This window comes from Gossypium hirsutum, chromosome D09 (genome assembly GCF_007990345.1).
Source record: "Gossypium hirsutum isolate 1008001.06 chromosome D09, Gossypium_hirsutum_v2.1, whole genome shotgun sequence".
In the NCBI taxonomy this organism is placed as follows: domain Eukaryota; kingdom Viridiplantae; phylum Streptophyta; class Magnoliopsida; order Malvales; family Malvaceae; genus Gossypium; species Gossypium hirsutum.
In genome coordinates, this window is record NC_053445.1 from 8434386 (window position 1) to 8449205 (window position 14820).

Genomic DNA, 14820 nt, shown 5'->3' on the forward strand with positions numbered 1-14820 from the left:
TATACTAACATGTAATTTCATAAAAAATTTAGGAGGAAAATGAGAAATCTAGAGAGGCCAAGATGTCTAAGATATATTTCATAAAAATATAAAAGTAATTTAAACATAAATTTTATATAATAAAAAATATGTAAATACAATACAAGGGATAGGGGTGAGTATCCGATCGAGTCAAGTCGAATTGAGTCAAAAAATTTCGAGTTAGTCGAGTTGACGAATCCTATTTTAGCAACCAAACTCAATTTGAACTTTTTTCGAATCAAATGGAATCGAGTCAAGTTGAGTCGAATTAACGAATTATATTATTTATACTCAATATTACGTTTACATGGACCGCTTATTTAGCTAGTAGACAAAGTACAAGATTATTGAACTAATTTAATGAGTAAATATTTATCAAAATGAGATAATTTTACCTTTTAACTTTAAAAAGGTGAACATTTATCAAAACGACCTAGTTTTGATTTTTTTTATTCGGATTTTCGAATAACTTGAATTGTGTAATTTACATTCGAGTTAAACCGAAAAACTTAATTTTTCATTCGAGTTAATTCGAATAATTTGATTAATTCAAATAACTCGAACTATTTAATTTAAAACTTAAATATTTTATTAAAATTTTTAAATTGAATCGAATTTTACTTACCCCTGAAACTGGTTAGGTTAGAAGTGGGAAAATAGGTTAATAAAGAGTAAAAGAAAAAAGGACAATTTCCTATATTCGCTGTCATCGGGACTCATCAAAAACAAAAGAATATATATATATATAAATTAGCAGATCTCTAATCTGAGCTCACGCTGTTCTAAGCAAACTTCTTTCTTTTTTAATGCTTCTCCCTTCATTGTTTTCTGCATAAACAAATTGTTTTTACTGTTTTTAAGAAAGTTTTTTTATTTTTCCCCAGTTATTAAACAAATAAAAACCCAGAATCCACAACACCACAGATTCCCTTTCATTGGAAAATGTTAGTGAAGCAACAGTTTAAATCTCGTTACCATTTTGAGATCAGATCAAAGCTTTTACGGTCAAACAAAACTAGTCAACCATACTTCCCAAACTCTTTTTTTTTTTCTCAAGAAAAGTCTCAGCAATATTTTCCCGGGAAAAAAAACCTTCAAAGTTTCCATAGAAAGAAACAACAACAAGAAGAACCAGCTAGCTAGTTCAGCCCAAGTAAAGGTAAGAAATTTCTTTTCTACTACTTATTTATTTCCCATAGTTCATATATATAAATGACAATGATAGTAGTATCAAATATAGGAAGGTAAAGGTTGATTTTTTTTTTCATTTTACAAATGACATTAGGGTTTTCATGAATCAAAACTGTGACTTTCTTTTTGCATTTTCATGTTCTTTGTTGATAATGATTGACTGGATCCCATCATAACCATTACTGCAAAAGTTTTCTTGTTTTAGAGTTCATATAGCTGGTAAAAATTACGGATACTGAAATTTCAACTTTAAAATTTATTAAATTTCGAATTTTAAAAATATACATATTTAAAAAATAAGTTTTTTGAATCACATAAGACCCAGACTTCGAAATGCCCCCATTAATTTTTTTTAATATACAGTGCATTACATGCAAATATATATATTATGATGATATTTTTTTCTTTATTTTAGAAAACCAATAAAAAATTTACAAATGTTTAGATTTGAACCAATGATACTATCATCTATAAAATTTTTTATCGCTGCAATTAAATGTTTATTTTAATATTTTTATATAATTCAATATTATTACATAAATTGTTTCACACACCTTGTTTGTACATATTGCTAATGTGTCAACTCGATACTAACTTTAGAAATAATTTAAATGCATTAAATACTCCTAATATTGTGAATTTGTGTGTTTAAATTTTATTTTACTCACAATTTAAATTAATTTGTTTCATTATTCATTATTTTTAAACCTACATTTATACTATTTAAGTTGATGTTACTTAACTCAATAACACTTAGTAAAATTACTAAAAAAACTTACCTACTATAATGTTTTTTTTTTGGATTCGGAAAAAATCGTTTTAGCCTTCCACTAAGTTTTCGTCTTTTAACTTTTGAAATTTGATTTTTTGTAAAATTATCTTAAAAATTAACATGAATTTTATTGACGTGATATATATACATGAATGTCTAGTATATAGATGTTAGTGTATGTATTTTTTTTTAAAAAAAAAAGAGAAATAAAATGAGAGGTGATAATGCACTTAAAAAAGGTAGAAAGCATTAGGAAGATGAAAAGTCTATTCATGAAAATGGGTGACTGAATCAAGCTTAAAACAGTTATGATAACAAGACATTTTATTATTTTATAATTATATTCCAAAAAGGAAAATTTAAGCATTTTGCTTTCCATGCAAACGGTGTCGCTTCACTGTCTTCGTTGTCTCGTCTTAGTCACTTTTCCTTTTTCAAACTCTTCCCCCTTCCATCATGTCATCTACTTCTATAACACTTCCATTTCATATTCACATTTCTGTCTTTCTTTTTGCTTCATATTATACATTTTGTGTAACTCATTATAACCCCATAAAATACGACGTAATGTATGAATGGTCAAATCTAAATGAAAATAGATAAAAGGACTAATTTATCCCTTTTCTTACTCATCAACTCTTTATTTTTTAGGATATTTTACATGTGTAATCTTGTTCACGGGCGAAACTTTGAAAGTACTAAACAAAAGTTTTTTATTTTTATTTTTAAGGGGATTAAATTGAAACTTTTTCATTCTTGAGGGGGTTAATTTATGGTTTGTTTATAGAAACCAATTTGGAAATAAAATGGGTAATTTGGTAATTTAAGAACCTTCCCATTGTTGTCATGTCAACCTCCTAAAACAGGGAGCTTTAGCCGTTTAGGTAATTTCAGAAAATTGAATAAAAAAAGAACACATCAAACTCCCACGCGCTTTTGCCATTAACTCCCCCCCACTCTAAACCCTCATTGGTATTTCCGACACCACCACCCATTTCTGCGCGTGACTTTTCCCTTTCTCTTCAAGTGTTCGAATTGTTACAGCGCTAAAAATGCATGTAAGAATATATATAAAAAATCCTCAGTTTCCTGACTTCAATAATTTTCTCTTTTAGTTAATCTCAAAACACATCCTCAAACTATGATATAAATTTTAAAATATTCTAACCGAACTCTCAGAGTATTACTATCGAATCATTCATGTTAATGTAGTCATAGTTTTGGTGTTAAATTTCATCTTAAATATGGCATATGGATTGAATTGTAAATGCATGTGTATCTATGATATAAACAACTTATAGATATGATGTATTAGAAAAGAGAAACAACCCACAATGTCAAATTTAAATTGTTCATGTTTGAGGATATTTGGTGGATTTAGTTACATGTTTTGAAGTTTAGGGATTATTTTGAAATTTAAACGATAGTTTGAGGATGTTTAATGAAATTAGCCCTTTTTTTTCAAATTGAAAAACTAATATAAAGATGTAAAAAAAAAAAAGCTTTCATGTCCACAATGTAGAGGCTTATATATATATATATATATATATAAAATATAACATTCAATCAATGCAAAAGATTTTGAGAGATCTACAGAGAGAGAATGATGAAAACCAAAGGGGTTTTCTGATATTTTCTTTTTATTTGCAGTGTTTTTTTAAAAAAAAATTATAATCGTCAAGTGTGAAGTGAAGAGAGATCAAATGGTGGAGAATTCATCATCACCTCGAGTTCCACGTAAAGGAAGAAGGGTAGTAGGGCCCACGAGGAAGAACAAGGAGGCCATTGATGAAGCAGGGGATTTGATCGAGTGTTCAGGCAAGTATTGCCGATCATGCACCGCCGGTGTCATAGCCGACTGCGTGGCGCTTTGTTGTTGCCCTTGTGCTTTGCTCAATCTCTTGACGCTTGCATTGGTTAAGGTCCCTTGGAAGATGGGGAGGAGGTGCTTGGGGTTCGGGAAAAAGAAGAGGAACAGGGTGGAAATGGAGAGAAAACGCAGCCGAGTCGATGATGATCGTAACAATTCGAGGGGGAAAATGAGGGTAGAAGAAGAGGAAATGTGGGGATTCTCGAGGGTGTTTGGAGAGAAAGAAAATTTCTATGATAATGACGAGGAAGGAGAAATGGGAAATTTCAGTGCGAGATTTGAAGCTGAGAAAGTTTGGTTAGAGTTATATCAGGTTGGGCATTTGGGATTTGGTAGGGTTTCTTTCACTGGCATTTGATATTTTTCCTTTTTCTGTTTGGTTCGCGAGAAAAAAAAATGTGTAAGTACATTGTTGTTGTTTTTTATTGTAAAGTTTTTTTTTAAATGTGTAAGTTCTTTTCTTTAGGAGAGTTTTAGGGTGAGAGTTATAATAAAAATTAATCTGGGATTTTAGTAATTTGTAAGAAAAAAATTGTCCTATAATTAGATGATAATTTAGTCAAGTAAAAGGGATTAAAAGTTGATATTATTTTTGGTAAATTATAGGAATAAAGTAAAATTCAAAACAACAAATGCGATTAGACGATTATTATATGATGTTTAAAGTTAATATTATTATAATAAATATTGAGTGCAAGTTAATAAAAAATTTGATTATATTATTAAACAAATTGTTTGATTTGATAGACCAGAGTAGAGATTTATATAATTTTTAATCTAAAGTTATAATTTATTTTCTTAACTCGAAATTCACTATTTACTTGAGGCTTTTTACATCTTAAAAGAAATTAAATAAAATTTATTATTCCCACTTTGATTAAAATTTAGAAAATTTGATGTCCTAACACTTAACTATGTGATGATTAATAATTTAATATATTTTTTCATTAAATAATTAAAGAGTTTAATTTAATTTTTTAATAATCTTGTTATAATCATATATGTTTTTTTCCACACAATATTTAGAATTATTCATAATCCTTCCATAACTCATAAATAAGAAGATAATGCGATTCAGCGCACTCAACTCACATCCTCCTACATTGATAACAATACCCATGCTAATCGAGCTAAGACTCAATTGACCAATTTATTTACTTGCATCTAATTAAATCAGCCAAAATAATGGACAAAAGTTAAAGAAAAAAAACAGTAACCAACATCTTTTTTACTCTTCTGAAAAATAAAACAACGTTTAGTTTCATGTCATCCTCCATTATCATAGCAGATTCCGTCTTCCACGACCGCGATGGCGGCGGCAAAGACAAGAAGAAGCCATTTTGTTTTCCCTTGTTTGGAGCGAGAGAAAGTGAAGAGGGGTCAAGTGGTCAGTCAACTGTCATTTTTTGTTCGCTTTTAGGTAAAAAATGAAAAAAAATGGAGTGTACTAAGAATCTAACACTAGACCAAATGCCCAACTCTCATTGGTCTTGAGGATTAATATTTTGTTAAATGTAGAACAAATTTATTTTAAAACTCGTATTTTCATTAAATTTAATTGTTGTTTGAATCTCAATTAAATACACTACTTAATTTAAATAATGAATAATTAAGCATTAATGCGGATAATAATTAAAATATCAAAATTTTAATATAATTCGAATTTATAATATTCAAATCCACACTACAAATATTTAAATTCGTACTATCCAATAGTATTTTAAATCTTATTAATATAGTACACAGTGGTAATTATTCAAAATTTTATACCACAAAATATGATTTGGTGTTGAAAAATATGAGAACAAAAAAAGTGAACTCAATGATATATAAAGTATTTTAGACCCTTTTATTCTTTTATTAACAATGGTGTTTTCCAAGATTGATGATGTATCTCACCACCTTCTACGTCTCCTTCCATACCAGTATGCAAATGCAGCTACTGATGCTGCCACAACAACACCCGCGGTTGCGTGCCAAGGGTAGATCAGCGTTTCGACAACAAGGCTAGAAGTTCCGGCTTCGATTAACGGTGTCTGGGGTTTTATTTTCTTATTCCCTGTCATAGCGAAATTCAAGCCCTGTCGTCCCACCTCGGCCAGATCATCGACTGCTGGTTTAAGCTGAGCGGCATTAGCTATTGCTTCGAACTCGTCTTCGGTCCCTCCTTCAAGGAAAGATCCAACGAGGTGACCATTGTTTATCCAATATGCCCCAAATTTAGTCCCTAAGTAATTTCCAAAATGGACCACTTCCCCTGCATTGTCTCCGTAAAACCGCCAAGAAAATGAAAAGGCTTTCGAGTAGAACAACGGTAGGTACTCGAACTCGCCTGTTTTATCCGGTTCCATGATCACAGCAGCGACATGTTTAGCGGTTTTTCGAGCCGAATCGACATGCTCGAGCCTGCGAATTCTACCGCAAAGATCGACAGGAAACACCGCAACATCACCAACCGCGTAAACTGAGTCATTGCTTGTTTGCAACTTCCCATTCACTTTGATCCCACCTTTCTCCATCGTCAGTTGTCCTTCGAACAAGCTCGTGTTCGGACGTATTCCGATCCCTACAACAACCATGTCCACGGGTATCTGACTCCCATCTCGTAGATTAACAGCTGTAACCTAAAAAACTAAGTTGATTAGCTAATCAAAACATCAAAGATTACAGCTTTAAACATCATATAAACATAATTTACCTTCCCATTGGAATCAAATTCAAATGATGATAAAATTGTTCCTCTAATGAACTTAACTCCTTTAGATTGATAATAATCCTCATAATAGCTTGCAATCTTCGGTGTAAACAAACGAGGCACTACAACATAGACAATATTAACATTTTATAACATAGAAAAAATCCGACTCTTCATTCTTGGATTACAAAACTAAGACACTCACTGCAATGAGCTTCGGGGAAAACCATGGTTACGTTTATTTTATTGGTCACCAATGATGCAGCACACTCCATCGCAATGTACCCTCCGCCGATGACCACAGCATTTCCGCCAGTACAAGATTGCATCACGTTAACGAGTCGGTCCGCATCGGCTAAATCTCGTAAATAACATACATTTTCCGCTTCCGATCCTTTCACTCCGAATTCTTCGAGCTTTAAAGCCTACCGTTTGACAAACATGAATATGCAAACATTATCATTTGCAGGGGCGGCACTAAACCTAAAATGGGAAAATATCATTCTGGCCTCTTTATCTTTTATAAAATTATAAATCAGTAAATGGTTAAATTCTACTTTGGCCCCAAAAATGATAAAATTTTATAAAGATATAAGCTAATACAATGATAAAATTGCATTTTAGATCTCATAAAAATACATAACTCAATTTCCGCTCCAAAACTAATTTCCGACTTTGCCTCTGATCATTTGTGAAGAAGCATTAACACTAACAACGACAATTAGGTGATTAAAAGCTTAGTTTCAATACCTTAGCCCCTGTTGCAATGATGAGGGTTTCGTAACGTATAGTCTCGCCGGAAGCTGTCAATAGCGTTTTCTGTCCGACATCAACAGATTCAACTCGAGTTCCAAGGACTAATTCGATACCTAAATAATGATTTAACTCGAAAGGGCATAATATTAAAAGTATATAAACTAAGCTCTAAATTGAATCTAGTATAAGGACGAAAATTTTAAAAAAAAAAAAAAAAACTTTTATCTTTTAGACAAGTATGTTTCTTTGTAAGGATAATGTTATGAGAACAAAATTACCATGTTCCTCGTACCATGTCGGAGTTAACAATTCCTCATTAGCACCAACACAAGTGTGAAATGATGGAAGGCGTGCCGGAGCTGTGGATTATCAACAAAAACCAGAGGATATTAAGATATTGCAAAATTTATTATTTTTGAATTTTTAACAAAATAAAATTGGGATATTTCATTACTTTTGATTCAAAATAAAATTTATTATTGCAAAATAAAATTACAGTTCAAAATTTAAAATATTTTAATTCAATCATTAGCTTAAATATTAAATACTAATATAGATCTATACGGGAAATAATTATAATTTTTGACAACATGAAAATGTGGTGGGAAACAATTGGGGTAATTATTCGTGATAGATACGGAAGTTGGATTCTTGAGTATAATTGGTTGGTAGATACTTGTTCAGTTCTAGATGTTGAATTGTGGGGCACTTTAAAAGGTGTGGCGATTGTTATTGATAGGAGACTTGACAAAGGTTTTATCTTATCAGACAATCAAGAGGCAGTATAAACTATTCAAAGGTGTCGAATTCCGCATTAGTTATAAGAATTAACTTCTTTTAACTGATTCAGTACGTTTCCAAAAATTATAATAAAGAGGTCGATAGTCTAACCAAAATGTTAGTTAATAATAATGGGTGTATAGTCTAACCAAAATGTTAGAGGCTTGGATGTATCTCTAAATAGCCTTTTGTAATGTTTTTCGTTTACCAAAAAATAAAAAACCAAGAAGGAAAAAAGGTAAACAATATTTATGAATTATATATAGAGTTGGAAAGTGATACTTACATTCAGGATGTAGAAATTTTTTACTTAAAGTAGGTCTCTCATATGGGGCAACCTGAAAAGCATTCCATACTTCATAAACAAATAATTACATCACCTACTATCTTAAAAAAGATGGATATTTCAATAGAGTGGGGTAAAAATCTATCAAATAAATTGATTGGGATTGAAAATGAATGATTTATTTGATTTAATTTATACCATTAATTGGGAAATTTTTGAATCAAATAAAAAATGGAAAAAAAATTGGAAAAAGAATAAAATTTGGTTTTAACTTTCTTTGATTTCTTTTCACGAAAAAACAAGTGTATGTGATGAAATTTAGCATCTTGAATTTGTATTAAAATTTGTACAATTTAATAAAATAGATATTTTTATCAATTTTTATATTTAATATTTAAATTATTTTTAATATAATTAACTGGTTCAACTCATCTAACCAGTTCAACCAATGAGTTTAATTTTAGCACAAGATGTAAGATTATATTTTAAGATTTTATTTAAAATAAGCTTAAAATATAGTTTTTTTAAATATATATATATTAATAGTATTTATCATTAAAGTAGAGTAAAGATAAATATAAAATAATAAAAATTTAAATATTAACAATTTTGACATTTAAAAAATAAATTAATTTAAAAATATATAAAATAAATAACCTGTAAAAAATTATTGATAAGATTATTTAAATTATAATAAATTAATATTAATATTGAAACCATCATGAATATAGTGGATTCTAAATTAATTAAATATATTTAAAATAAATTATAATCAGATTAAAATTATCAATGGTTTTTTTGAAGAAATTCATTAAAAACTAAGTTAATATACACAAACTAGAATTAGGAGTATGCAAAAGAAAAAGAAAAAAACACACTACCCCTAAGTTTTATGTATAAACCCTCATCTGATTCTACAAAGAGTAAGTAGACATGATTAAGTTATTAAAAAACACTTACTGGTTCTTCAGATATGATGCAGAGCTGAGCATGAGAAACCCCTCTTTTAGTAAATTCAAGAGCTGCATATCCAGCTGCTACACCTCCTCCTACTATTACATATGCAAATACTCTCTCCATGGAAGCTCTTGCCTTTCTCAGCTCCAAGGAAAATGGATGAGATCAAATAAATTTGTTTTGACTCTCGTGGTACAACGTGTAAAGGTTTGTCATTACTTAACATGATCATGGCCATTGGTTGACGTGTACTGGTGGGACCAGTGATGGGGTAAGGTCTTGCCATGGGATGTTTCCACCCGGGAAAGAAAGAAGCCAAACTTTGTATGTGGAGTGGATAAGGGTCTTCAGATTTCTACCACATGATGTAAGGGACTTTATCTTCTTTTGTATAATTCTTCTGGGGATACAATTTTCCATGAAATGGGTTTATTTTGTAAATAGATTTTTCTTTTGTCTTGTTTATTAAATCATATGTGTAGCGACCTAAAAATTTTAGCACGGGCGCTAATCGAAATAGATATTGAAAATTTGAAAACAAAATCTCGATCTATTTGAAAAGGGAGTCGCCACCGATCTTTTTTCATAGGTGTGATCGGACACCTAATGGATTCTCTTTTTAGAAAAAAATTTTATTTTTAAACTTTTCTAAGAAAGAGGTAATTTAGGTCTACGTGAAAATCCAGAGAAAATCAGAGTTCGGGAGTCGGTTACGAGCGAGGAAGGTATTAGCACCCTCGCGACGCCCAAAATTGGTATCTCGTTAAACGCATGTTGTCTTAATTTTCAAAAATACGAGTTCCATTTAATATTTAGTCGTGATCCGATTGAAAAATGAAAACTTTTTTCTAAGACACGAGAATTTTGAAGCACGAAATTTTTTTTTAAAAAATGAAAGTTTTTTTTTTAAAAACACGAGAATTTTTAAACACGGAAATTTCAGAAACACGAAAATTTTTAAAACACGACATTTTTTGAAACACGAGAATTTTTAAAACAAGACATTTTTTGAAACACAATTTTTTTTCTTAAAAAAAATTTAAAATACGAGAATTTTTAAAACACGAAAATTTTTGAAACACGGAAATTTTTTAGAAAACTATTTTTTTTAAAATCACCGGAGTTTTTGAAAACACGAAAATCTTAGAAACACCGAAATTTTTGAAAACACGAAGATTTTTTAAACACGAAAATTTTTTGAAAACACGAAAACACAAAATTTTTTTAACACGGGAATTTTTGAAAACACGACAGTTTTTGAAACATGATAATTTTTTTAAAACACAAAATTTTATTTTGAAAACACAAAAATTTTGATAAATTATGAAACACGATGATTTTTTTTTGAAACGCGGAAATTTATGAAACAAGGTCAATTTTTTGAAAACACGAAAATTTTTGAAAGACGAGAATTTTTTGAAAACACGGAGATTTATAAAACACGAAAGTTTTTTTTTTGAAAACAAGAAAATTTTCAAAATACGAGAATTTTTGAAAACAGGGGAAATTTTTGAAAACATGAAAATTTTTAAAACACTAGAATTTTGAAAACACGAAGATTTTTTAAACATGAGAATTTTTGAAAACACGAGGATTTTTTGAAATACAAACATTTTAGAAACATGAAAATTTTTAAAACATGACAATTTTTTTGAAACACGAGAAATTTATTTTTTAAAACATAAAAATTTTAAAACACGAGAATTTGTGAAACTCGAGAATTGTTGAAAAAAAATAAAAAATTTTGAAAATACGAAATTTTTTTAAACACGAAAATTTTAGAAATATGGAAATTTTTAGAAAACACGAAAAATTTTGAAAAATAAAATTTTTTGAAAACACGAGAATTTTTGAAAACACGAAAAATTTTCTGATTTTTCATTAAGCACGTATCGCATTTAACACTAATCGGTGATATTCACTCAATATAGCAATGAAATCAACGAATTAGTGTCAAATCGATTCGTTACCTTATTTTTGAAAACACGAGAAAATTTTTTTTGAAGACACGAAAATTTCGAAACGCGAGGATCTTTTTTCTGAAAATACGAATTTTTTTTGAATATTTTCGATTTTTAAAAAGGCGTATCGATTTTAACGCGAACCGGTGATATTCACCCAACATAGCGATGAAATCAACGAGTTCATGTTAAATCGATTCGTTGCCTTATTTATTAAAAGTATTTAAAATAAAATAAAAATAAAAATAAAATAAAAATTGAATTAAATTAAATTAAATTAAATTAAAAATATAAATGCCAAAATATAAAAAATGCATAAAATACTAATAATATTAAAACGAAAAAAATACGAGCATTAAATTAAAATTAAAAAAACGAAATTACCGAAAAATCTCGGGACACGAGCTTCGCCGAACGGGTAACACAAAATTGAACCCCTTTTTTCTTGTTTTTTCTTTTTTCTTTTTTTCTCCTTTTTCTTCCTTTTTTTTTCTGCTGGGCTGCCTTGTTGGGCTGGCCTGTGCGGGCCTGCTGGCTGGTGGCCTGTTGGCTGCTTGTTGGGCTGCTGGAATTGGGCCTATTGTTGGCCTACCCTCTTTTTTTTTTTGCTGCTTCTTTCCCCTTTTTTTTTGCTTTGTTTTTTCTTTTTTTTTGTTGGGCTACTTTGGGCTTGGCTAATGGGCTTGCTGGGTCAGGTTGGGTTGCCGGATCGGGTCGGGTTATACCCGGTTCGGGTCGGTTTGACCCGACTGTTAAAATTTTTTTTCTTTTTTTTTCCTTCTTTCTTCTTCTTCTTCTTCTTCCTTCTTCTTCTTCTTCAAAACCGAGCCCCCTACACCGTCGCTTCTTTCTCGCCGCCGTTCGAGCTGCCACCGTCGACTCCACCGGACCTTTCTCTTTCCTTTCTTTTCTCTCCCCATTTTTCTTATTTTTGAAGCTTTTTTCTCTTTGAAACTTTTTTTTTTGGAGATTCATGGGGTGGGGGTCCTTTTTTTGGGGGGGTTAAAAGCCCCTTTTATAGATGATTTTTGCTTCATTTTGCAGGTAGTGGGTGAAGAAGGAGCAGCCACCCATGTTTGTGGCCTGAAAATCTGGGAAGTGGGTGCCCCAAATCACATAACCTGTCTGAAGGACCAAATCACAAATGCAGCAAAACTTCTGGGGCTAAATGTAATTTTTAGAAAATTTAGGATTAAAATGAAATTTAATGAAAGTTTAGGGGTTTAAATGAAATTTAAAGAAAGTTTAAGGGTCAAAATGAAATTTAGGAAAAGTTTAGGGGTCAAAATGCAATTTTTATTTTTTAATTTTTTTTTGAAATTTTGAAAATTAAACACAAATTCTAGTCGGACAAAAATTTAGTTCTTACAACTGCCCCTCTTTGCTCATCATTGTGAAACAAGGATAGTGCAAAGACTTAAAAGCACTAAATTTTGTTCAATTGTCCAATCTTTATTCTTTACTCGGCATGTGATCCTGAGCTCAACTCATTTCTCGCAATATGAATTGACTCTTTAAAACTAGACATTAAAAATAGAAATTGAAAATAGCTCAGCACGTGAGCCAAGGCTCAACTCACTTCTCGCAATATGAGTTGATTTTTGAAAACAGAATTTGCAAAAGGCTCAACTCACCTCTCGCAATATGAGTTGATTTTTTGAAAAATAGAAAAAGGCTCAACTTATCTCTCGCAATATGAGTTGGTTTTTGAAAAATAGAAATTAAAAGGCTCAACTCACCTCTCGCAATATGAGTTGATTTTTGAAAAACAGAAATTGAAAAGTAGAAATTGAAAATACCTCAGCGTGCCCTGAGGCTCAACTCACCTCTTGCAATATGAGTTGATTGATTTTTTATTTTTTTTTTGAAACACAGAAATTAAAAAAACAGAAATTAAAAACAGAATTTGAAAAGACCTCAGCGTGTGGCCTGAGACTCAACTCACCTCTTGCAATATGAGTTGATTTGAAAAGTAGAATTAGTAAAGCAGAAATTGAAAATACCTCAGCGTGCCTTGAGGCTCAACTCACCTCTCGCAATATAAGTTGATTTTTGAGAAGCATAGATTGAAAAAAAACATAAATTGAAAATACCTCAGCATGTGAGCCGAGGCTCAACTCACCTCTTGCAATATGAGTTGATTTTTGAAAAACAAAAATTAAAAGGCTTAACTCACCTCTCGCAATATGAGTCAATTTAAAACATAAACTAAAAATACCTCGGCGTGCCCCGAGGCTCAACTCATTTCTCGCAATATGAGTTGATTTTTTTTAAAAAATTTAAAAATACCTCAACGTGTCTTGAGGCTCAACTCATTTCTCGCAATATGAGTTGATTTTGAAAAACAAAAATTAAAAGGCTTAACTCACCTCTCGCAATATGAGTCAATTTAAAACATAAACTAAAAATACCTCGGCGTGCCCCGAGGCTCAACTCATTTCTCGCAATATGAGTTGATTTTTTTTTTAAAAATTTAAAAATATCTCAACGTGTCTTGAGGCTCAACTCATTTCTCGCAATATGAGTTGATTTTGAAAAACAAAAATTAAAAGGCTTAACTCACCTCTCGCAATATGAGTCAATTTAAAACATAAACTAAAAATACCTCGGCGTGCCCCGAGGCTCAACTCACTTCTCGCAGTATGAGTTGATTTTTTTTTAAATTTAAAAATACCTCAACGTGTCTTGAGGCTCAACTCATTTCTCGCAATATGAGTTGATTTTGAAAAACAAAAATTAAAAGGCTTAACTCACCTCTCGCAATATGAGTCAATTTAAAACATAAACTAAAAATACCTCGGCGTGCCCCGAGGCTCAACTCACTTCTCGCAATATGAGTTGATTTTTTTTTTAAAAATTTAAAAATACCTCAACGTGTCTTGAGGCTCAACTCATTTCTCGCAATATGAGTTGATTTTGAAAAACAAAAATTAAAAGGCTTAACTCACCTCTCGCAATATGAGTCAATTTAAAACATAAACTAAAAATACCTCGGCGTGCCCCGAGGCTCAACTCACTTCTCGCAATATGAGTTGATTTTTTTAAAAAAATTTAAAAATACCTCAACGTGTCTTGAGGCTCAACTCATTTCTCGCAATATGAGTTGATTTTCCTTGGAAAGCATGAATATTAAACATCAAAATACCAAAACCAGTCCTTTGGTAGAACTCGGGTATCTTTTCCTTTGATTCAGTGCGACTCTCATTCAAGATTTCTTGCTTTACTGGATTACCTGTATATGCCATGCATGATGTCATCATGATATGCACATGTTTGTCTTAAATGCCTTTATGCCTACATGATTATGCAGTGCTCCTTAAGCATATTGGTCGTATGTCATTTTCGCCATGATTGTTGAGGATCTGCGTTCATTGCTTTGATTCTCGACCTTCTCTTCAGGCCTCATACCTGTCTTCGAGCTTTACGAGTAATCAACGTTTCTCAGATATCACCCTTTTTGCCCTTGGTTAAACTTTGTTCTTGCTTTGAAGATCTTGCACTTATCGAATTCTTATCCGGGTAATGCTTGAC

General features: G+C 31.0%; 2 protein-coding genes across 2 annotated transcripts; one reads left to right on the plus strand and one right to left on the minus strand.

The window, feature by feature from the left end:
* The first annotated feature begins 806 nt into the window (after positions 1 to 806).
* Positions 807 to 4390, plus strand: LOC107892281 (uncharacterized). Its single transcript, XM_016817314.2, has 2 exons — positions 807 to 1180; positions 3635 to 4390. The coding sequence occupies exon 2, from the start codon at positions 3688 to 3690 to the stop codon at positions 4210 to 4212; it is 525 nt and encodes a 174-aa protein (XP_016672803.1). The 5' UTR covers positions 807 to 1180; positions 3635 to 3687; the 3' UTR covers positions 4213 to 4390.
* Positions 4391 to 5600: 1210 nt separating this feature from the next.
* On the minus strand, positions 5601 to 10825 carry LOC107892280 (monodehydroascorbate reductase 4, peroxisomal). The gene is made up of 7 exons (XM_016817313.2): positions 9332 to 10825; positions 8372 to 8423; positions 7584 to 7664; positions 7300 to 7418; positions 6755 to 6974; positions 6553 to 6671; positions 5601 to 6478 (listed from the first exon to the last, which is right to left on the minus strand). The coding sequence occupies exons 1-7, from the start codon at positions 9449 to 9451 to the stop codon at positions 5750 to 5752; spliced, it is 1440 nt and encodes a 479-aa protein (XP_016672802.2). The 5' UTR covers positions 9452 to 10825; the 3' UTR covers positions 5601 to 5749.
* Positions 10826 to 14820: the final 3995 nt, after the last annotated feature.